At 43.0% G+C, this 25269-nt stretch overlaps 1 protein-coding gene across 2 annotated transcripts in view; it reads right to left on the bottom strand.

Annotated features, from left to right (window-relative positions):
• The window catches only part of EDC4 (enhancer of mRNA decapping 4), a 555140-nt gene that overhangs the window by 470762 nt on the left and 59109 nt on the right, over positions 1 to 25269 (bottom strand). For both annotated transcript variants that reach the window (XM_073657960.1, XM_073657961.1), the window contains one exon: positions 4180 to 4291. In XM_073657960.1, the coding sequence (XP_073514061.1) occupies positions 4180 to 4291 (112 nt within the window). The remainder of the gene's footprint in view (positions 1 to 4179; positions 4292 to 25269) is intronic.

The following is a 25269-nucleotide window of genomic DNA, read 5'->3' as shown; positions in this document are numbered from 1 at the left end:
ATGTCTTACTAAGCCCTGGATTTTTGCAATCTTTTCTTCTGATAAATAGCATAACTGTCTTTCAGAATCTAAAATGACCCCTAGAAACTGTTGAGCTTTTAGTGGAGTCAATCTAGATTTTTCCAGATTTAGAAACCAACCTAATCCTTCCAGGACAGAAATAGTTACCTGAAGGTGGGCCTCGCATTGAACAAAGGAGTTCCCCACTATCAGGAAATCATCAAGGTAAGGGATTATTAAGAGGTCTTTTTCTCTTATATGGGCCATAACCTCTGCAACTAGTTTGGTAAAAATTTGCGGGGCTATAGCTAACCCAAAGGGAAGTGCAGTATACTGAAAGTGTTTAACCACCCCACTTATTTCAATGGCCACCTTCAAATACTTTAGATAGTCCTTATGAATGGGGACATGGTAATATGAGTCTTTAAGATCCAGAACTACCATATAACAGTGGGGAAAAAAGTAATTTTATTATCGTTTTTAAGGATTCCATTATAAAAGGTGTCTATTTTAAGAAAGCTATTTAAAGATCTTAAATTTATGCTTGTCCTGAAACACCCATCTGGTTTGGGGACCAGGAAAAGCGAGGAGTAGAATCCGTGACCCTCTTCTGAATCCGGAACCTCAAATCAGGCGTTTTTCTTTATTAGGACTTCAATTTCCGATACGAGGGCAGTCTGCCGCTCTAGGGAGGAACTAGAGGGAACAATCAGGAATCTTCTGTAAGGAAGAGTTTAAAATTGAAATTTAAGACCAAATCTAATCAGGCTCAAAATCCAATTACTATGTGAAATACGTTCCCAAGCTGGGAAAAATAACGACAATCTCCCTCCCACCTGGGCAGATTGTGATTTCCCTGGCTTCTGCTCATTTTTGGAAGAAGAACCAAAGAGTAGGCCTCTACCTTTACGACCTCTTTCTTCGAATTTTTCTTGTTCTCTCAAACATCTATTTCGGACAAATTTCTTTTTCCGAAAATATTTCTTAAAAGAGGGTAGAGGTACAGAGGGGCATCCCTTCTTAGGATCTCCGGCTTTTTCCAACAGTTCGTCCATGGTCTGGCCGAAAAGATATTCCCCCTCGCAAGGAATTGTACAAAGCCTAGACTTCGTTTGTACATCTCCAGGCCAGCATTTAATCCATAGGGCTCGCCCAGCAGCATTTGATAGAGCTGATGATTTTGCTGCCAGACTAACAGAGTCCGCAGACGCATCAGCAAGAAAGGCCGCTGCACCCTGGACCAGGGGAAGGGAAGAAATAATCTCCTTCCCGGAGACACCTTCCTTTAGTTGATTGTCTAACTGTTCCAGCCAAACCATCAGGGCTCTGGATGTGCAGGTGGCTGCCACTGCTGGTTTCAGGGCTCCTGCAGCTGTCTCCCATGCACCTTTCAGGAAGGTATCGGCTCGTCTGTCCAGGGGGTCTCTCAATGCTACCATGTCATCAAATGGGAGAGAAGACTTTTTTGATGCCTTCGCAATGGCAACATCTAACCTTGGTGCTTTTGACCAAGAGGCACAAGCGGCATCGTCAAATGGATACCTCCTTTTGAAAGAGGGAGGAATGCTGCCCTTCCTGTCTGGCTTTTCCCACTCTCTATCAATGAGATCTTTGACTTTTGTATTTATGGGGAAACATCTCTTCTTATTCTGACCTAATCCCCCAAACATTACATCCTCTACAGATTTTTCTGGTCTCGTGTCTACAATGCCCATGGTAGTCCGGACAGCTTTCACCAAGGCATCAACCTCCTGCAGAGGAAAACACTGTCTATCCGACTCGCTATCAGAGGAAGAGAGAGAGGAGGAAGAAATGTTTGAGATATCAGAGTCCGAGCCTGGCTGAGGGTCCTGGGGAACATGCCTGGACTCAGAATTCCCTTGCAAAGCCTTGCCTATGGTTTCTCCAATTAAAGTCTTTAGGCCTAAGGAAAACCCCGGGGTTTCTTCCGTCATTACCTTGTCAATACAAGGTTGGCACAATTTCTTAACATATGCATCAGGGAGCGGATTGCTGCATAGGGCACATTCCTTATCTTTAGACTTAAATGAACATTTCTTGCTCCGAAAGAAAGTTATAGATAGAGAAGGAGTTAGAAGAATTAGTTGAATTTTCACGAAGATTCCACTTACCCCATGGAATATTTGGTACCGTAGAAGCAGAAGAATCCATCTTAACCGGGAGAGAATCACGCCGAACCACCGGACCTTCTTTCCTGCTTTTTGCGGTGAACTTTCTAGCTGAACGATTGGACCCAGACCAGGAACGTCGTTGCACCGCCAGTTGTGAGGGCTCCCCAGAGGGCTGCAGGAGTTGCTCTTGCTGAGGTGATAGCTGCTCCTGTGTATCTTCCATGTTTACCAAGGGCAAAAACAATGGGCTCTGAAGCACCTCCGTATGTTGCCAGGAACGCTCCACACATGGCGGACATCTACCTCCATGAGAGGGGATGTCACGCCTGCCGCAACGCACACGGAGGTGCCCCAATGAGCCCTGTCGTGGCGTCTCCAGAGTTCCAGGACCGACCAAGGGTGGGAACCATCACTGCTCCAAACACCCTGTCGATTCCATCTGGGGCAAGAGACCATCTTCATCCTGCAGGTAAGCCTGAGAGGCCTCCCATCAAGGATAGGAAACCTAAACTGAGGCGGGAGAGAGGTGCCGCCCTTTTTAACATGTAGGTTTCCTGTCCTTGATTGGTGGATCCTCTCTCTCTCTCTCTCTCTCGTGGTGCTGTCAAGGGAGTACGAATAAAACGCATGTACAATCTGCATGCTTTTTTTTGTGCCAGGGAGACGCAGAAACGCTCAGGAAAAAATCCTGAGCATTTCTGCATCGTGGGCACACAGCCTTATATGTGATGCTGGGCGTTGTAGTGCAGGGTTTGATGGCGCAGCAATAATCAGTCCACAACTTAATGGCGGTTTCCTCTTATCTTTAATGGCGGCGATTAGGTAAACCGGGACTAGGGTACTGGTTAGAAGTGGAAGTCTGGGAAGCCTGGAAGCAAGTAAAGAATCCACCTCATCAGGTGAAGTTGGAGGCCTTCCCTTTCCACTAATCTCTTTGGCCCTGCTGCTTGTAGCTGTGCGGTGGCCCTCGTCCCTGAGTGCAACGTCTTTGTGCTCACTCGTATGGCAGGCAGCTCGGGCCTTGCTGATGCGTCGCTCCCACATGGCGGTGCTGAGCCCTGTGGTGCTGCTGATCCTCCGGGCGTCTGATGGGGCCAGGAGACCTGCAGTCTCCTGCCCTCCGGTTTCTGCTGCTGGGCCTTCAGTGCCCCACAGCCTCGGACTCCTGTGTCCGGTTCCTCTGTGTTGGTTCCTTCTGGGGTGAACTGCCGCGCAGCTCCACTCCCCAGCTCCTCTCTCGTCGACGTCCTCACTTCAACTCCTCACACTAAGTGTCACTAATCCCGCCTCCAGATCCAGTTGCAAAAGGGGGGAGCTTCCCTTTGCTGGTCTGGAGCCAGGACAGTGCTGCATGCTTAGCAAAACCTAATTAGGGGACCCCTGCTTGCTTCCAGGCATGGCATCACCTCTTGTGAGGGAGGCAATGCCACTGTGGCAACCGGACCCCTGGGGTGCCACATGTGCATTTATGATGCCATTTTTCTGTCAGTTGAGTTACAGGTAAATGGTGCTGCTTTTCTTCATGCTGCAACTCATGTGTTCTTCCTCGCTCTCTCGCTATCAAAAAAAGCAGCAGATCTGCAATCATTTTATAGACGTGTTTTTGTCTGACTTCATTGAAGCCAATGGGTGAAAAATGCTAGCAAAAACACACAGAAAATTGACATGCTGCAGATTATTTTCTTTACCAAATTATCAAATCAAAAAAAAAAACGCTAAGTGTGCATGACATTTCAGGCTTCTCACTCACTTTGCTGGCATCAGGTTTTGTTTCACAAAAACTTGCCACACAATGTCTGTCTGCCTATAGCTCCTCCCCTCTCCATAGAATTATAAAACCATCAACTTATTTTAGAAATTAGAAAATCGGACTTTACAGATTTTATCCATGATGTCATAGTGAAAGGTCAATCCAAAAGGGAAAAAAAAAGCTTATTTTTCTAATAAGATATATTACAAAATGTATTTCTCTTGTACTGATATATGAAATAAAAGTCAAAACAGCAGCTACTCTTTAAGCATTATCTAAATAGTTTAAAGGGCTTACCTTGTTACTTCCTCTTGCTTTGCTACAAATATTAGAATCACTACTCGCTATGATTTCAACATCTTTACCTACGATCTCAATGCAAGGAGGAGAGTCATCGCCAGAGAGGCAGCTAAAAAAGAAAGCAAAAATTAATTTACAATTATTTTACATTGATAAATTGAGACATTTATTTTAGCCTACTCTAGAAACCTAATCACTCACCATCAATATCACAATCCCTAGATAACAGAGGGTTTTCGCATTGCACTACTGAAAACAACACTCCCCTGGTGACAAGTTTCCTGCATGCGATGGAAAGCAGGTCGCTCCCGACTGACCAAGTCAGGACCAGCGGCATCCTAGCAAATTATGCTCCCACCGATATTGAAGAAAAAAAGGACGAATTTATGCACAAATTCTCTCTTTTTTTCTGGCTTCATCGGTTTGACGACACGTGGATCCGTAGCAGCTGTACAATGATTTAAAAAAGTATTTAAATCATGGATCAAACGGTCCTCTCTGGAAAGCTGGGATTTGGGTTAAGGGAATTTAAGTGGATATACTTTGTTAATATTTTATACTACGGAATTATATAGTCATGTTATTTTAAAGATGGAAATTTTTTATTTTGAGTTTTTCAATAAACATTATTTGATTTAAAAAAAAAAAATCTGGATCAGGTTAGCATAATTGAATAATAACTAACTATACATCAGATAAGACCCTATTTGCGCTACTTTTCTCCCTAGTGTTTTATTACCGATACTGCAAGCAGAGACCGCGTTGCCTCTGGCATTGGAGGAGCAAGATGGCACTGAAGCAAGCAAGACCCAGACTGCATCTGAGCAGGACATACAAAAGCAATAGAAAACATGAGCTGTTAAGCACTGCACTCCCTTGCCTAGGAGACTGGTTAACCCCTTTACAGCCCAAGGTGGTTTGCAAGTTAATGACCAGGCCAATTTTTACAATTCTGACCACTGTCACTTTATGAGGTAATTACTCTGGAACGCTTCAACGGATCCCCCTGATTCTGAGATTGTTTTTTCGTGATATATTGTACTTCATGATGGTGGTAAAATTTATTCAATATCACTGGCGTTTATTTGTGAAAAAAATGGAAATTTGGAGAAAAATTTGAAAATTTCTCAATTTTCAAACTTTAAATTTCAATGCCCTTAAATCAGAGAGATATGTCACACAAGTAGTTAATAAATAACATTTCCCACATGTCTACTTTACATCAGCACAATTTTGGAACCAAAATTAGTTTTTTTGTTAGGGAGCTATAAGGGTTATAAATTGACCAGAGTTTTCTAATTTTTACAACAAAATTTACAAAACCATTTTTTAGGGACCACATCACATTTGAAGTGACTTTGAGGCCTTTATGACAGAAAATACCCAAAAGTGACACCATTCTAAAAACTGCACCCCTCAAGGTACTCAAAACCGCATTCAAGAAGTTTATTAACCCTTCAGGTGAATAAACATTTAACTTTTTTCCCAAAAATGTTACGTTAGACACCAATTTTTTTTATTTTCGCAAGGGTATCATTAAAAAATGAACCCCAAAATTTGTTGTGCAATTCCTCCTGAGCACGCCGATGCCCCATATGTGGGGGAAAACCACCAAGGGAAGGAGCGCCATTAGACTTTTTGAATGTAAAATTTGCTTAAATAATTAGCGGATGCCATGTTGCGTTTGGGGAGCCCCTGATGTGCCTAAACAGTGGAAAACTCCTACAAGTGACTCCATTTTTGAAACTACACCCCTCAAGGATTTTATCGAGGGGTATAGTGAACATTTTGAACCCAGAGGTATGACACAGAATTTGATAACATTACGTCATCATATTGAATAAGTTGTCATTAGTCTTGAGTGCAAGTGGTCGCTAATTGAGTTTGCATCGGGTTCTCAGGTATGCACCATGTATCGCAAATGCTCAAGTGACATGATCGAGTCCCCGCCCGCATGCAGAACCAATATAGGGACGTTAGGGGAGACAGGGTGATTAAGGTCAGCCTAGGAGTTCTCCATTCTCCTCTTTCCCTAGAATCTGGGCCCCCTTTTCCCCCTTCCCTTTGTGTTGCACTTAGTCTTTCCTACACCTTGCATGACATGGACATGCTGCGTATTTTAACGCAATGGCAATCCTGAGAGGAAATTTCTGCATCATGTGCATAGCACATCAGGATTGCCATTGCATTAGTTGGCAGATGGATTACCTAGCGTTTTTGATGCATTTCCGTTCGGAGAAAACGCATCAAAAAAAGCTCAGTGTGCAATTAACCTAAAGCTGAAGAACTCTCGTGTATACCACTACCTATTCCCAAGTTCAGAAACATTAAGAAAATAAAAAAAAATAAAAATTGTGTCTGGCTCCTAATTACAACAGTATTCGGAAACCTATCAAGGAGATGCTATGATAAAGCTCCAGTATGGAAAAATCAAATTGGAATGGTACATAATGTATCTCAACAAAGAAAAAAAATGTACAGGAAGGACTCAAAGTTATTTTCTCTGATGAATCCCTTTACAAGACTGTTTAGGACACCTGAAAGAATGAATGTCCAGAAAAGAAAAGGTGAGAGCTAGTGAGGAGCTAGCTAGCTCGCTATTCCACTGACTAATCACAGGTGCTCGAGCATCATGCTCGAGTCCCCTAAGACTGTGGAGTTGGTAAGTCAAACATCTTACTCCCGACTGCGACTCCACAGCCCTGCCTCACTACTGAACATGTACATAAAGTACAGTACAGATTTATCTAAACTACAAGCCTAGATCCTCAGATCAGGATTAGAACAGACATTTATAGGACATTTCATAACTTTCCCAAATTCTTATGAAAACATTTAGAGCACATACTGCATTGTAATACTGTACCCAATTTCTTAAATATTTTAGGAGTCGGAACATTTTATACTGACTCCTCCAAAATGGACAACGACTCCGACTCCACAGCCCTGGAGTCCCCGGCCCTCAAGTTTTGTGGCAGTTGGACAATAAACATGCAGGAATTACTTGCCATACATAGTAATGTCGTAGCCATGTTGGCTACAGGCATTACTGTGATAGGCCAGCCACATCACGTCATGGGGTCTTTTGTAAGACTCAGTGACGCGATGACCGTCACAATCTTCTCTGGAAGCAGTTCAGGGAGACTGGATATAGGAGGGAGAGCTTACAATAATGTCCAACCCCTACTAAATATTATAAAGTTGCACCATTTAGTGCTTTTCATGTGGCACTAAAGGGCGTTTTTAAAGTTTTTTGACCTAATAATTAAAAAATATGACGTGGTGTCAACCCTATTGTTAATACCCAGCCAAGGTAAAGCAGACAGCTTGGGGCTGATATCAGGCTGGTAAAGTCCATGGATATTTTCCTCTTCCCAGCCTAAAAATACAAGCCTGCAGCCGCCCCAGAATTGGCGTATCACATTAGATGCACCAATTCTGTCCATTAGCCTCGGCTCTTCCTGATTGCCTGTTACAGTGGCAATCGGGGTAACAGTTTTTAAGTTGATGTCAGCTGTGTAATGTCAGCTGGCATCAAGCCCCAGGGTTAGTGAGGTGTCTATCAGACACTCCCATTACTAACCCAGTAAGTTAAAAGAAAAAGAAAAAAACTCCCTGGTTCACCAATTTATTAATAATAAAAAAAAAACCATGCTGGTCTGAAGTAGTCCAAGGATTCCAAAGTAGTCCACAAATGACCACCCGAGGACATAAAAAGATAGAATTAGATTAGGGCAGCATGGTGGCTCAGTGGTTAGCACTGCAGCGCTGGGGTCCTAGGTTTAAATACCATCAAGGACAACATCTGCAAGGAGTTTCTATTTTCTCCCCGTGTTCGCGTGGGCTTCCTCTCACACGCCATAGACATACTAATAGGGAATCTAAATTGTGAGCCCCAATGGGGACATTGCCGATAATGTCTATAATGCACTGTGGAATTAATGGAGCTATAAAAGTGAGTAAAATAAGAAACTTAAATAAAGACAAGACACAGTCCCTCATTAAGCAATTTATTAACCTCGCAGCTCCAGCATAATCCAATTAAGTCCACCGATTCTGTAGTACAACCTTCTCAGAACGAAGCTCCATAGGTTGTGCTACAGATTCAGTGGGCATCTTGGGAGGGCCATGGTACATCATGATGATTGTAAAATTTGCTTGATATAACTTGCGTTATTTATGAAAATAAGAAATTTGGCGAAAATGTTGATAATTTCGCAATTTTCAAACTATTCATTTTTATGCCCTTAAACCAGAGTTATGTCACACAAAATAGTTAATAAATAACATTTATCACATGTCTACATAATTTTTTGTTAGGAAGTTAGAAGGGTTAAAAGTTCATCAGCAATTTATTTTTTTAATAACGTTTAAAAAAAACAAAGTTTGTTTTAGAGATCAGATTTGAAGTGACTTTGAGGCACCTATATGGCATTAAATACAGAAAAGGGACTTTATTCTAAAAACTGCACCCCCCAAATTGCTCCAAACCACATTCAAAAAGTTCATTAACCCATCACAGGAACTAAAGTAATGTGGAAGCAAAAAAATGAAAGTTTTATTTTTTCCCACAAAAATGCTATTTTAGCCCACAATATATTGTTAGCAACAAAAAATGGACCCCAAAAGTTGTTGTGCAATTTCTCCGGAGTACACCAATACCCCATATGTGGTGGAAAACTACTGTCTGGCACGACAGGGCTTGGAAGGGAAGCACCACCATTTGACTTTTGGGATGCAAAATTGGCGGGAATCGATAGACGTTATGTAGTGTTTGGAGAGTGTGAAGGATGGGGGTATGTAATTGCAGCTTACAATCATCCTTTAGCATGTGCAGTTGTAACAAGACACCTGGCTCCGCAGGTGGTCCTGCCTTTCAGCTGCAAAGTCAGGATTCTCAGGCCTATCAGCTAGCTGGAATCCAAGCTCTTACAGGAAGACCCCCTGTGGATCCAAGCCATGTGGCCTTAGTCCTTAGTTCAGACAGCTATGATTTCATAAAGAGTTACGGAAATACTAAACATCCTACCATGACATTGTGTATATTTCCGAGATCTCCAGGACAAGGCGAGCGCCCGCCACTCAACCCGTTGTAGCACATAGGGGTATGGAGATACGTTGAATAGCTAGTAGGAAACAGATAGCAGAGCTGTGTTTGGTCTTAATGCGTAGCAGGGCCCCAGCCGGGTCCGATAGCACCAGAACTGCCGCCCTAGGACTGTTCATTAAGGATCCATCTTAAGTTTTGGAGTCTTTAGCTGCTAGTGAAAAGGAGTGGGGACTTAGGTCCAGCCCAGGGGGCAGGAGGGGAGTGACACCAAGGGGTTAAATGCTTGTGTAAAGCATGGGTTAGTGTTGTTTTCTGGGCAGGTCACGATGACATATCGTAAGGGAATTAGTCCAGGAACAGAGGTGTCCGCAAGCCTCCCATGTGGCAGTCACTCCTCCACAAACAAGCCTTCCATCTGACTGGTAACAGTCTTATATTCTGCTTACATCTTTTGTAGTACCACTATTTGTATTTGCATATCTGACCATTATATATGTATAACCATTGTGTATATAGTGTATTGTCTAGTGTGCCCTTAAGGCGATTAGATATATAAATTTTAATCCATGAATCCACACGCGCATTTCTGGGGTTAACTTTCCATGCTACCAGGGTTGGTTTCTGGCTCGATATAATTCCTGTTAACGGACTGGGCTTATATCGAACGAGGAACTGGTGACAGCTCTACTGGGCTGATCAGGTTCTGTTTAACTAGGCTAGTGAAAGGGGCCTTTCAGTCAGTCAGGGGTGTGAGCAAGTGTGGTGCCACATCAGTGACACTGTGGGCCACATCCTTTCACTCCCTGTGCTTTCCCGTGCCCATGTGGACAGGGGGGTGTTTGTGTGAAACTGTGCCAAGCTGACCTTAAGTGTCCCTGAGCGGTGTGGAATGTCACGTTGGTGCAAGTGCGGATCTGTATCACGTGATCCTTCTGATGTAATAATCAAGTCAGGCGGGGTCGCGAGGTGCGGATGCATCACAGAGAGACCCTAAGGAGCCTAAACAGTGGAAACCAACTACAAGTGACCCCATTTCGGAAAATACACCCCTTAAGGAATCCATCTGCTAGTGTGATGACCATCTTGATACCACAGGTGCCTCACAGAATTTTAAAATATTGGGACGTGGAAATTAAATATTACTTTTTTCATGAAAATATTGATTTAACCTCAAATTTCTCATTTTCATAAAGGTAAAAAGGAGAAAATGGACCCCAGTGTCGATTGTGCAATTTTTTCTGAGTATGCCAATACCTCATATGTGGTCGGAAACTAGATTTCAGTCACAGTGCAAAGTTCAGAAGGGAAGGAGTGCCATATTGGAGAGCGGATTTTGCTGGAATGATTTGTGGTTGACATGTCCCATTGTCAGAGCCCCTGAGGTGCCAGAATCGCAGAGCCCCCCCATAAGTGACCTCATTTTACAACCTACTCCACTCCAATGAATGAATTCATCTAGTGGTGCAGTGAGCATATTGACACCACAGATGTTCCATAGAATTTCATACCGTTGAGTGGTAAAGAAAAATAAAATAACATTTTTACTACTAAAATATTGTTAGATGGGTAAATCGGCACTACACCCATAGGTGAATTCCCGGGGAAGGGTGGGAGGGGTTATTTTCCAAAATGGGGTCACTTCATGGGGAATTCTGCTGTTCTGGCACTTTTCAAAGCCAATAAATAACAGAACAGCAGAATCCCCCTGAAGAGACCCCATTTTGGAAATGACACCTCTCTGGGAATTCATCTATGGGTGTAGAGACCATTTTCACTCAATGGATGATTTCCAGAAACAAGCACACAGTGGAAGGTTTAATGCAAAAATTGCAAATGTGCCATTGTAGTGCCCAATATACTGTGCTCAGCTTGTGTCTCTGGAGACATCCCCCACCCTGGAAATTGATAAGCAAGCGCTACTCGAATGTGTCTTTCACTAAACCAAATGCTTGAATGAATGGGATAAATTAATAGTTTAAAAACGTGGTTCTGTGTGGAAGATTTTAAAGCAGTCAGTGAGGCATAAGGCTGGTAATGATGGCCATTGTGGGCAATAATAGGGGGCATCATGCCTCATTCCTCTCTTGAATATGTCAAAAGACTCACTGAGTGACATTTTTTTGCACTCATTGTAGCAACAGAAACATCTTCTCTGGTGGTTCTTTCTTGTTTCTGTTGCTAGAATGAGTGCAAAAAATGACATTCAGCTTCTAATGGATGAGCGGGACAAACATTTGCAAAATCGAGATTTTCAATGACCTTTTCGTTGATAATCAAGGAAAGTATCTGAATTTCCATCTTTTTTGTGTAACACAAAAGAATTATCTGAGGCCACGTGAAACAACTAAATGACTACCTTTTTATACTAGGTATATTTTTTGTTGATACCTGGAATGGCTGTAGAACCTGGTCTGCAAGGTCCAAATCCATCTATTTGTTGTAATCAATGACTGACACAGGTTTTGCTTTGGAGTAGTGGATCCTAGTTCTACAGTGGCCCTTGTGGCATCTGTGTGGATCGACCTGAGGATATATCCTTATACTTGAGGGCAATCCGCTCTCCATTGCGTACTGCCCCTTTAGAACTTTTGTTAACCAAGGATTGTGGAGACCCCCGAATGTTGATACAAATGGTCCCACAAGCCACTATGTTGTGTTCAACCAGACTTTTAACCCCTTAACAACCGCCTATACATGTTAAAATGGCGAACAATTAAGGGCCCTTATTTCCTCATTGCTGTTTTAAAAAGGCGATAGGGAAAAAGGCGATAGGGAAAAAGGCTGTAGTAACCCCAAGAGTAGAAAATTCTCCGTGGTCTCAGCTATTAATTGAGACCCTGGAGAACATGATCGGGGCCGGTTTTCCAGTCCCTGATCACAGGATCACCATTATTCAGTGAATAGCGACGACCACAGAATAAAAGTATGCCCGCGGTTAAAATGATTTCTCTGATATACATGTCAGAGGAGAGAAAATGATGCCCCCAGATCCCACCCAGTACCTTCACCGTCATTCTTCCTGTATTAAAAAAAAAAAAAAAAAAAACATGGCGGGTGCATGCACAGTGCTCCCGCCAAGATCTGCCAGCCGGTACCAAGCAACAATATAGAATTTTTCCTATTTTCTTTTGATCACGGCGATAGACCCTAGCATAGTGACACATATCAGCAGTATAATACAATATGTCAAATTTTAATAACCATATGAAAATTGTTTATAAGGTATAAAATTAAAGGGAGAAAGAAGTGCCCAACAAATGGCACCAGGGTACACGAGTACAGTATTCAATAAAGCTCATATAACAGGACCTAGTGTTGGTTAAGACAAGATTCGCCTATGTATTAAGCAGTTCATAAGGATAATGAATCAAAATAATAAAGTGCATTGTGCTAAACCAGTACATCCCCTACAGGTAAGTTAACACTGGATAAGGTATATACCACCTAGGAGAAACATGTCCATACTATCACAGATCCAATTGCAAAATATGTCAAGTAGGTAGAGCAAACACGTCTGAAGATATAGATACCGACACCTGATATCCTCGTGCAAACACACTGCGAAAAACGCGTCAGTTGAATGGTGGCGTCCTGGGGTCAGTATCTATATCTTCAGACGTGTTTGCTCTACCTTCTTGACATATTTTGCAATTGGATTTGTGATCGTATGGACAAGTTTATAGGTGGATTCACATAGGTAAATCATGTCTTAACCAACACGAGGTCCTGTTATATGAGCTTTATTGAATACTGTACTCACGTAACCCTGGTGCCATTTGTTTGGCACTTCTTTTTCCCTTTAATTTTATACCTTATAAAACATTTTCATATGATTAATAAAATTTGATAGATTTTATTATACTGCTTATATGTGTCATTTTTTAAGTTTATATGTTGGTTGAAACATAACTAATGCTTACTTGGTTTAATCTTTCCTGACCCTAGTACAGTGATCAAAAGCAAATAAAATAGTAAATTAAATCCCCCTTTGTCACCCCCTTAGATCGATAAAAACTATAAAATAAAGTAAAAAAAAAAAAATTCCATAAATGCCATTCTTTGCAGTTAGGGTTGTGTTGTGGTTGGAATATTTTTAAAAGGAAAACAAAAAAAATGACGACGATATGACGACTAGTGTTGAGCGCAGGTGCTTGCTACTTGATTTTGCATCGGGTCCACGGGTATACACAGTGTATTGCGGATGCACGAGCGTCATGCTCGAGTCCCCTCCCCACATATTATGAGATGGCTATTCAGCAAAAAAAAAAACACGGGGTGATCGCCTGCAATACACGGGCAATCCCCCACATATTTTTTGGGGAGGTGTCTAACAGCCGTGAAACATGAGGGTCGGGGCTCAAGCATCTCATTCGAACACCCGCAATACTCGGTGCAGACCCAAGTAACCAATGCAAATTCAAGTAGTGAGCACTTGCGCTCAACACTATATGACAATCTAATGTTATCAATTTCTGCGTTGTACCTCTGGGTTCAAAATGCTCACTATACCCCTTGATAAAATCATTGGAGGGGTGTAGTTTCCAAAATGGGGTCACATGTGGGGGGGGGGGGGTTCCACTGTTTAGGCGCATCAGGGGCTCTCCAAACGCCACAGGGCGTCCGCTCTCTATTCCAGTCAATTTTGCATTCAAAAAGTCACACGGTGCTCCTTACATTCCGAGCCCTGCACCCAAACAGTGTATTTTCCCCACATATGGGGTATCAGCTTACTCAGGAGAAATTTCACATCAATGTTTGGGGTCCATTTTCTCCTCTTACCCTTGTGAAAATAAAAAAAATTGGGGCTAAACGATCATTTTTGTGGAAAAAGTGTGATTTTTTAATTTTCATGTCTCTATATTATATACTTATGTGAAGCACCTGGGGGTTCAAGCTGCTCACCATACATCTACATTCCTTCACGTGTGTCACAGGAACTGAAGCAACGTGGAAAATAAAAATAAACATTTAACTTTTTTTCACAAAAATTTTACTTCAGACCCCAATTTTTTTTATTTTCACAGGGGGAACAAGAAAATTGACCACAAAATGTGTTGTGCAAATTTTCCTGAGAACGCCGATACCCCATATGTGGGGGAAAACCACTGTTTGGGCGCATGGCATAGCTCAGAAGGGAAGGAGCACTATTTGACTTTTTTTAATGCAAAATTGGCTGGAATCTAGAGCAGACGCCATGTCGCATTTGTAGAGCCCCTTCTGTGCCTAAACAGTGGAAACCCTCCACAAGTGACCCCATTTTGGAAACTAGACCCCTTAAGGAATGTAGGGCGTTCTCAGGAAAATTTGCACAACACATTTTGTGGTCAATTTTCTCGTTCCCCCTGTGAAAATAAAAAAAATTTGGGTCTGAAGTAAATTTTTTGTGAAAAAAAGTTAAATGTTTATTTTTATTTTCCACGTTGCTTCAGTTCCTGTGACACGTGAAGGGTTAATAAACTTCTTGAATGTGGTTTTGAGCGGTGCAGTTTTTAGAATGGTGTCCCTTTTTGGTATTTTCTGTCATATAGACTCCTCAAAGTCACTTCAAATGTGATATGATCCCTAAAAAATGGTTTTGTAAATTTTTTTGGAAAATGGGAAATTGCTGATCAACTTTTAACCCTTATAATTTCCTAACAAAAAAATGTTGCAAAAATTGTGCTGATGTAAAGTAGACACGTGGGAAATGTCATTTATGAACTATTGTGTGACATCTCTCTGATTTAAGGGCATAAGAATTGAAAAGTTTGAAAATTTAAAAAAAAAAACAGTTTTTTTGTTTGTTTTTTTCACAAAAAACGCAAGTAATATAGAAGAAATTTCACTACTATCATGAAGTACGATATGTCACGAAAAAACACAGTCTCAATAAGTGGGCTCCATTCAAGAGTTCCAGAGTTATTACCTCCTAAATTGACACTAGTCATAATTGTATAATTTGGCTTGGTCATTAAGGACATAATTGGCTCCATCACTAAGGGGCTAAATAGGGGAATGTGTGTGGTAATTGTTTACAAACAGGTTATAGCCTTGCTGTAAAAATGAACTTCGCTCACAAACAATTTTTTCAGATGTCCCCGGAGGGCATCTTTCCCCTCATAAATGCGAAAAGCTGATATATATTCTGCTGAACTCTCGCACAATTTACAGCTTTATTCCGAGCCATGCCCTCTTAGATGGAATAAAGTGCTTGAGGTGCTGTCTTCCTTTGGATTTTACAATGGACTCCTCAACAGAAATGTCTTGTTGTTGGGGTGTAGAGCCTTAGGAACTTTTCGGTCTTCAATGATGGGTCTGATGTTATGAAGTAGCGCTGGGGTCCTGGGTTCAAATCCCACCAAAGACAACATCTGCAAGGAGTTTGTATGTTCTCCCCGTGTTTGTGTGGGTTTCCTCCCACACTCCAAATCAATACTGATAGGGAATGTAGATTGTGAGCCCCAATGGGGACAGTGCCCATAATGTCTGTATTGTAAAGCGCTGCGGAATATGTTGGCGCTATATAAATAGATTATTATGATCATTATTATTATTGTCGTTGAAGAGAATCTGTCATACTTCAGAACTCTTTGAAGCTATTACTATGGACATACAGGTGACAGCATTGTTAAAATAGTCCTACTTGTATGCCTAATTACTTCTCAACAAGATAGAATCTGACTTTTAATCATTTCTGTTATTTCTTTCAGGTTCCAGGGCGTGTGGTGCCTGTAAGAACACTATGCTTCCTGTGTTAATATGCGTACCACCCCCCTCCACTCCACGTCACAGTGCCATGTGATGTGCAGTTGTAAGAAGAATGACAGAAAACATAGGGGTCCTAAAGAAAATGTAATTTCGGGAAGATTAGTTAACGGTTTGGTTTCTCTCCCACACAACAATGGCGGTTACTTCTAAACTCTAAATGGCTTTTAGCATATACTGTTGAAATCCTTCTGGAAAATAAATAAATAAATTTTACACCAGTACAAAATTGGATTTTTGATGCAAATCCATCAATCAAAGCAGGAATTTGTGACTGTTGCAGAAAGCAACTTGCAAAAAAGCGAAAAATACTATACAGGCAGAAAATCTGCAAGAACCCGGAATTTCAAACATGGATGAGTAGTTTATAAATTCTGATTTAACAATAGAGTATTTGAATAAATCACTTTCTAACATCGAAGAATCACCTATTGCAAAAAAAGGAATGTATTTTTCAGGTTGCAAAACTAAATAAGAAAACCCAGCTGTGTTGACAGCATTTAATCTTAATTATCCAGACGTCTATTTTCAGAAGGACAGGAGACATGGTCATATTGTCTGAATGTTGACACTTGAGTTGATGTTTGTTGTAACTTATTGTCTGTTACCTCTGGAGAACAGGGTCACAGGGTCATTGCACAATGAGGTTTTCTAATATGCTGAATACACATTGTACCAGGCCAGTGCAGGACAAACTATAAGCAGACTGATTAAATACTCAAACAAAGCTAGTTAAACTCATCCCACCTCGCCTCTGACCTGTGGATGTTGGCTTGAAAGGACAGTTGTGAACTATGTAAGGGGGATATGCCTTTGTATCAGGAATCTTTTACAAAACCACAGCCAGGAACACTTTACGTAACAGCTCTACAGGACACCATAGTTCCATCAAGAGAGACACGGATTTGGATTCTCAAGGATGCCAGACTAAGGGACCACGGCCCTGGTTGGAAGTATACAGATCTGCTCCATTGACTAACACAGAATTCATGGATACATTTGGGAAAACCAGGTGGGGACCCTCAGGTCACCTGGAACCCATGGATACACTTAGAGAAGCCAGGTTAGGACCCTCGGGTCTCCTGCCAATGTACTTCAATGGACTGTCAGCTTTCTAAGTTTGTCATTACCTCCTCTCTGTGGGTGCCCACCAAAAGCAGGGTGTAACTGGTGGGATTAGTCAGCCCTTGAAGCTTCTCAAAGTCACAACAGCTATAATTGCGGCGAGTCAGCAAAATGGTGAGATTCTGTAATTTTGCACCATCTTGGGAATTTGCTGGGACTGTTCTATATGTTTATTGTCTGTTTGATGGTTCAATAAAGAATTGCCACACTGTTTTGCCCTCACCCTGTGTTGTCTTAGTGGTATTCTGCCCATGAAAGACCCAGTGTCTCCACAGCAGCAAAAAACTGACCCAAGAACTGATAGGTGAAACCGTAAAATATGAATGAAAAAATGACACTGACCCAGAGATAATTTAGCAACTTAAAGAAAAATTTTAATTAACTCCGCAGAAGTGATCAGTTTCCTCTTTACTCTCCAAGTCACATCTCACCACCTGTGAACTTGACCCAATCACGTCCCACCTATTCCCTAACCTTACCGCAGTCTTCATCCCAACCCTAACCCACCTCTTCAACCTGTCACTAACTACTGGCGTCTTCTTCACACACTTTTCCTGCACAGGAAAAATCTTGTATGTGATTGTGGGAAGAGGAGATAAGAGTAGAGAAGGAGATCTTGGGAGGATCAGAGGTTGCGTGCAGGTATGTACCGGGAGGCTAGGTCACAGATATATGGAGGAGACAGGTTGTGGGTGGCTTTATATGCCATGGTTAGAGTTTGGACTGGAGTACCTGGACAATGGGGAGCCAGGGAAGAGACTGACAGAGGAGAGGCCGGGGAATAGCGGGGGGACAGGTGGCTTAGTCGGGCAGCAGAGTTTAGGATAGATTGGAGGGGTGCGAGAGAGTGTTAGAAGGGAGGCCACCGGGCAGGAGGTTGCAGTAGTCGAGGCGAGAGATGATGAGGGCATACACTAGTGTTTTTGCAGATTCATGGTTGAGGAATGTGCAGAACTGGGAAATATTTTTGAGTTTGAGTCAGCAGGAAGTGGAAAGGGCTTGGATATGAGGTTTGAAAGCGAGATGAGAGTCAAGGATTACCCCGAAGCAGCGAGCTTGCAGGACTGGGGAGAATGGACAGTCATTGACTATAATAGATAGGTCAGGTGGAGGGGTTGAATGAGATGGTGAAAAGATGATGAATGCAGTTTAATCCATATTAAGTTTTAGGAATCTAGCAGAGAAGAAAGATGAAATAACGGACAGAAATTGTGGGATTCTGGTTAGTAAGGAGGTGATATCAGGTCCGGAGAGGTAGATCAGTGTGTCATTGGCATAGAGGTGATACTGAAAGCCGTGCGACTCTATGAGGTGTCCAAAGCTGAAGGTGTAGATGGAGAAGAGTAGGGGTCCTAGAACTGAGTCTTGGGGGACACCGACAGATAGGCGGCGAGATGAGGAAGTTGCGTCTGAGTGGGAGACACAATGTCCTGTCTGTCAGGTATGAGGAGATTCAAGATAGGGCCTAGTCTGTGATGCCGAGAGAGTCTGTAGTAAGAGGGAATGGTCCACTGTGTCGAAGGCAGATGACAGGTCCAGAAGGAGTAGGACAGAGTAGTGTCGCTTGGATTTGGCAGTTAGTAGGTCGTTGATGACCTTAGTCAGGGTAGTTTCAGTAGAATGGTGCGGTCAGAAGCCAGATTGGAGGCGGGCAAAGAGGGAGCAGGAGGAGAGGTAGGAGGACAAGTCAAGATGGCCATGTTGTTCCAATAGTTTTGAGGCATAATGGAGAAGTGATAAGGGGTGATAGCTAGATAGAGAAGATGGGTCAAGTGATGGCTTTCTGAAGATGGGTGTGATCGAGGCATGTTTGAAGCATGAGGGGAAGACACCAGTTGGTAGTGACAGGTTGAAGAGGTGGGTTAGGGTTGGGATGAAGACTGCAGTAAGGTTAGGGATGAGGTGGGATGGGATTGGGTCAAGTTCACAGGTGGTGAGATATGACTTGGAGAGTAAATTTGATCTTCCGTGATGGCGGAGAAGCTGGTTTTGGAGGAGGAGAGTTGAGTAGTTGTGAGGAGGGACTGTGGGAACTTATGCCCAAACCTTTGCTTTATGTTATCAATCTTCTGCTTGAAGAATGAGGCAAGGTCTTCAGCTGAGATGAGAGGAGAGGGAGGGGTAGCTGGGGGACGGAGGAGAGAATTGAAAGTACTGAATAGCTGTTTAGGGTTGTGAGACAGGGAGGGTATGAGATATGAGAAGTATGTTTGTTTTGCTGCATTGAGTGTGGACCCGAAAGTAGTGAGGGCTTGTTTGAATGCGATGAAGTGCTAGTTGGAGTGGGACCTTCTACATCTCCGTTCAGCAACCCTGGAAGCCAGTCTCAGTTCTTTAGTCAGGCTGGTGTGCCAGGGTCACCTGTTGATTGTGCGAGCTTTGGTGTGTGTGAGGGGTGCGACCGATTCAAGAGCTGCAGCTGTTGTGGTGTTATATAAGGCGGCACCAGCATCTGCATCGTGTAAGGAATTTATGCCTGCAAGAGGGAGAAGGGATTCAGAGAGTGAGTGTAGGTCGAGGTGTTTGAGATTTCTGTGAGGGTGTGCAAATTTCTGGATTGTGGACAGGGAGAGGAGAGGAGAGAGAATGTGAGTAAGTTGTGGTCAGAGAGAGGGAGAGGAGAGTTAGGCTATGTGCCCACGATGCATTAGTGCTGCATATTTTTTAAGCTTCTCCCTGGCAGGAAAAACGCATGCGGATTTTACATGCGTTTTTTGCCCGCCAAGTATAAGCGTTTGTCAAGCGTTTTTGCATGGATTTCTGCATGCGGGTTATCAAGCGCTTTTCCAAGCGATTTTAGCATCACTTGGAAAAGTGCTTGACAACTCGTTCACACTATATAAATCCATGCAACCGGCATGGATTTATATAGTGTGAACAAGTAATAGTTTTTAAAAAAAAAAAAAAAGAATAAGAATGGTAAAAAATAAAAAATAAAGATTATACTTACCTTCCGATGGCCCCCGGTCTCCTTCTCCGCTCCGTTGGGTCTCCCCAGTGTCTCGCGGTGGTGTGAAGGACCTGCAATCACGTCATTGAGTCATGTGGCAGGTAACGCAACGGCCGACGTAAGCGGTCGCGTGACCTGTCACATGACTCAATGACGTCATGTCAGGTCCCCACATTACCGCGAGCCGCCCAACATATCGCACGCATCGCTGAGGAGGCCGGGGGACATCAGAAGGCAAGTATAAAATTTATTTTTTATTTAATTTTTTTTTTTTTTTTTTTTTTTTTTTTTTTTTTTACAGTTTCTATGGTACCCAGGTCTGGATGAGAGTCTCCTCTCCTCCAGACCTGGGTACCATCCGCACATTGAACCGTGTGATATCCGCTTGAGCAGGATGCAGTGATGCGGATGTCACGCGGTCCAATGCAAGTCAATGGCGGCTATTACACTGCATGTCCGCAGAATTAATGGACATGCTGCAGACTGTTCCGCAATGATAATCCGCAGCGGAAATTTCCACAGCATGTGCACAGCACATGCGGATCATCATTGGAGACCATGGGGCACGTATTACCAAGCGTTTAAGCGTTTTCCCTGCGGAAATTCCAAGGCAGAAACGCTTGAAAAACGCATAGTGGGCACACAGCCTTAGAGAGTTGGATAGGGAACAGAGGCGAGTGAAGAGGAGGTCCAGTGTGTGGTCATCTTTGAGAGTGGGCGCTGAAGACCATTGAGCAAGGCCAAAGGAGGAAGTGATAAAGACAGATGAGTGGGTAGTGTCAATGGGGATGTTGAAATCACCCATGATGATAGTGGGGATGTCAGCAGAAAGGAAGTGAAGTAGCCAGATGGTGAAGTGGTCTAAGAAGGTGGTGGCTGGCCCTGGGGGGCGGTAAATGACAGCTGGCTGGAGGTTGGATGGGGAGAAAATGCGCACATAGTGCATTTCAAAAGAGAGGAGGGTAATGGAGGGTGGCAGTGGGATATGTGAGAAGGAGCAGTTGTCTAACAGTAGAAACCCAATTCCACCACCATGCTTGCCGCTGGGGCATGGATTTGGGAAAGGTGGAATCCGCAATACAAAAGTGCAGCTGGAGAGGCTGTGTCAGTGGGGGTGAGCCAGGTTTCAGTGATGGCAAGGAAGCAAAGTTTGTTAGTGATGAAAAGATCATGGATGTAGGAAAGTTTGTTGCAGACGAAGCGGGAGTTCCATAGAGCTCCTGTTAGTGGTACTGAGGAAGCGGGGGCTGGGCGGATGTGTATAAGGTTAGAGAGGTTGCGGAAATGTTTGCTGGATTTAGGATGAAACGTAGAGGTGACTGTGGGGATGTGGTGGGGGGGGGGGGGGACGGGATTTGGAGAGATCGCCGGCAATGAGAGAAAGTGTTAGCAGGCGGGAGCAGGAGAGGGCATGAGGTGGCTGTCTGTGCTTAGAGATGCAGGATTGTATGTTGAGGAATAGTTCTGAGGGGAAGGTGAGGTGGATGGGGAGGATGGAGGAAGAGAGGACCAGTTCCTTACTAGGTGTAGGGATTAGGGGGGTTAGTAGAAAGTGAAGGATTATAGAGGATAGAGTGAAGACAAACAGGAACACTGTTTACTGCAGGGCTCTGCAGTCAGAATCTGTATAAAATGGACCGACTCAGACTCCTAAAATATATAATAAATTGGGTACAGTAGTTCAATGCAGTTTGTGGGGAATATTTTTTCATAAGAATTTGTGAAAGTTATGAAATGTCCTATAAATGTCTGACCAATTCCTGATCTAAGAGTCTAGACTTTTAGATGAGATGAATCTGTGCTACAGTAAATTTATCACTTAAACATGAGCCATGTATGAGGGAGTTGGAGTCGGTGTCATGGAAATTGAGGAGTCGGAGGTTTGGATTACCGACTCCACAGCCCTGGTTTACTGTGACTAAGTATCCAACTACCTTCAGTTCCAATTCAGGACTAATTCAGAACTGTACACTTGTATGCTACGCTGGCAGACGACATCCTGCAGATGTATAGCTCACAAATATATTTGTTACAAAGTGCAGGCAGCTGGGAAACAGAGGAGTTGCCTCTGCTCATCTATATCAGATAATTAACACCGAGTCAGATGAAGGATATTGAAGCCAGAGTAAACAAGGATGTCTTAAATAAGGGGGGGGGGTAGAACAGTGGGTAGGTGAGAAACACCACAGAATAATGCTAGCAAAGGAAGGGAGAAAACACAGCGTGGGGGAATTTGGGTTGCATATAGGAAAGTATGAGTTACAGCCAGGACCTCCAAAAGCCACAGTGGGAAAGGAGCTCTGCCCACAACTGATGACCTGTTAAAGAGATGCTCCGACCCATTGTGAAACCATATGCAGGTGCAGTGGGCACTGGGTTCCTTCTGACGCATGACAATGGTAGGCCTCATGTGGCTGAAGTGTGTCAGCAGTTCCTGCATGATGAAGACATTGATGCTTTGGACTGGCCTTCCCATTCCCCAGACCTGAATCCAATCGAGAACATCTGGGACATCATGTCTCGCGCCATCAACCAACACCACGTTGCACCACAGACTGTCCAGGAGTTAACTGATGCTTTAATCCAGGTCTGGGAGGAGATGCCGCAAGAGATCACATCATCAGAAGCATGCCCAGGCATTGTAGGGATATCAGACAGGCGCGTGGAGGCAACACACAATACTGAGCATCATTTCCTTGTCTTGAGGCATTTCTACGGAAGTTGGATCAGCCTGGAATTTGATTTTCCATTAAGATTTTGAGTATCATCCCAAATCCAGACCTACATAAGATATTAATTTTGTGTACATTGAACTGTTTGTTGTTCTCAATGCATTCCACTATGTAATGAAGATTTGCAACTGGAATATTGAATTAAGTGATATCTAGGATGTGTTATTTTAGTGTGCCCTTTATTTTTTTGAGCAGTATATATCAATTGGTGTACTATTGCAGGATAAAACTGCATCACACTGTATGTTGCACTGACAAAGGTTTTGTCTATATACATTGTCAGATTTATTTTATCATGCCAAGTTTTATCCATCAGTACCGTATTTTTCAGACTATAAGACGCACCCCAAATATTGGGAAGGAAAATGGGGGAAAAAAATTTACTGTTAAAACGGGGGTCGATCTTCTAATACGAATTTAGCTTACCAGGGGCTGGCAGCGGTGGAGCAGAGGTGACAGGAGGCAGGGTTGCTTCTGCAGGGAGCCAGAGGCGACATAAGTGGAGCGGCGGGCCTTGGGCTTCAAGAAAATGTCGGCGGTGGGGAAGAAGCGGAGTCCCTGCTCTTTACATTGATTTCCTGGTTGTGGGCTTCAGGAAAATGGCTGCCGTACGCGGCACGAGGCCGGGATCTAAATCGGCGCATGTAGAACACCCCCTCCTCCCAGCCCAGGGTCCGCAGCATTGCCAAACTTCTGCAGCCACCAGCTTCTTCCAAAGCAGCCGCACCTCCTTGGTAAGCTACATTCGGACTATAAGATATATCCACATTTTCCTACAAAATTGGATGGGGGGCAGAAAGTGCGGCTCATGGTCCAGAAAAAACGGTACTTTACTGGTTAACATAGTTAATGATTTCATGCACTATTTATGGAATTATTGTCTGTTGCATGTGTTTTGAAGGTGTATTTCATTTTTGATAGGGACCTGTAAAGCACACCAGGACATATACACATATATATATATATATATATATATATATACACACACACACATATATATATATATATATATACACATATACACACAGTGCATAATTAAAGTATTTGACCCCCTTGAACTTTTCTACCTTTTGCCACATTTCTGGCTTCAAACAAAGATCTAAAATTCTAATTTTTGGGGGAAGAATCAACAACAAGTGGGACACAATCGTGAAGTGGAACGAAATTTATTGAATATTTTAAACATTTTAAAAAAATAAAAAATGAATAGTGGGGTGTGCAATATTCTTCGGCCCCCTTGAGTTAATACTTTGTAGCGCCACCTTTTGCTGTGATTACAGCTGCAAGTCGCTTGGGGTATGTTTCTATCAGTTTTGCACATCGAGAGGCGGAAATTCTTGCCCATTCTTCCTTACAAAACAGCTCGAGCTCATTGAGGTTGGATGGAGGGCGTCTGTGAACAGCAGTTTTCAGATCTTTCCACAGATTCTTGATTGGATTCAGGTCTGGACATTGACTTGGCCATTCTAACACCTGGATACATTGATTTTTTAACCATTTGATTGCAGATTTTGCTTTAGGTTTGGGATCATTGTCTTGTTGGAAGATAAATCTCCGTCCCAGTCTCAGGTCTTTTGCAGACTTCAACAGGTTTTCTTCCAGAATGATGCTGTATTTGGCTTCGTCCATCTGCCCATCAATTTTAACCATCTTCCCTGTCCCTGCAGAAGAAAAGCAGGCCCAAACCATGACGCTGCCACTACCATGTTTGACAGTGGGGATGGTGTTTTGAGGGTGATGAGCTGTGTTGCTTTTACGCCAAACATATCGTTTTGCATTGTGGCCAAAAAGTTAGATTTTGGTTTCATCTGACCAGAGCACCTTATACCACGTTTGGTGAGTCTCCCAGGTGGCTTGAGGCAAACTTCAAACAAGACTTTTTATGGATGTTTGAGAAATGGCTTTCTTCTTGCCACTCTTCCATAAAGGCCAGATTTGTGCAGTGTACGACTGATTGTTGTCCTATGGACAGACTCTCCCACCTCAGCTGTAGATCTCTGCAGTTCATCCAGAGTGATCATGGGCCTTTGGCTGCATGTTTGATCAGTCTTCTCCTTGTTCGAGATGAAAGTTTAGAGGGACGGACGGGTCTTGGTAGATTTGCAGTGGTCTGATACTCCTTCCATTTCAATATGATCGCTTGCACAGTGCTCCTTGAGATGTTTAAAACTTGGGAAATCTGTTTGTATCCAAATCCGGCTTTAAACTTCGCCACAACAGTATCTCGGACCTGCCTGGTGTGTTCCATGGTCTTCATGATTCTCTCTGCACTTGAAACAGAACCCTGAGACTATCACAGAGCAGGTGCATTTATACGGAGACTTGATTACACACAGGGTGATTCTATTTATTATTACCAGTCATTTAGGACAACATTGGATCATTCAGAGATCCTCACTGAACTTCTGGAGTGAGTTTGCTGAAAGTAAAGGTGCCGAATAATATTGCATGCCCCACTTTTCATTTTTAATTTTTTTAAAAAAGTT

Source organism: Phyllobates terribilis, unplaced genomic scaffold (assembly GCF_046119375.1).
Source record: "Phyllobates terribilis strain yellow unplaced genomic scaffold, ASM4611937v1 Scaffold_13__5_contigs__length_258822181, whole genome shotgun sequence".
NCBI lineage: Eukaryota > Metazoa > Chordata > Amphibia > Anura > Dendrobatidae > Phyllobates > Phyllobates terribilis.
Note: the sequence above shows the minus strand (reverse complement) of the source record. Positions and strands in the feature narration are given on the sequence as shown.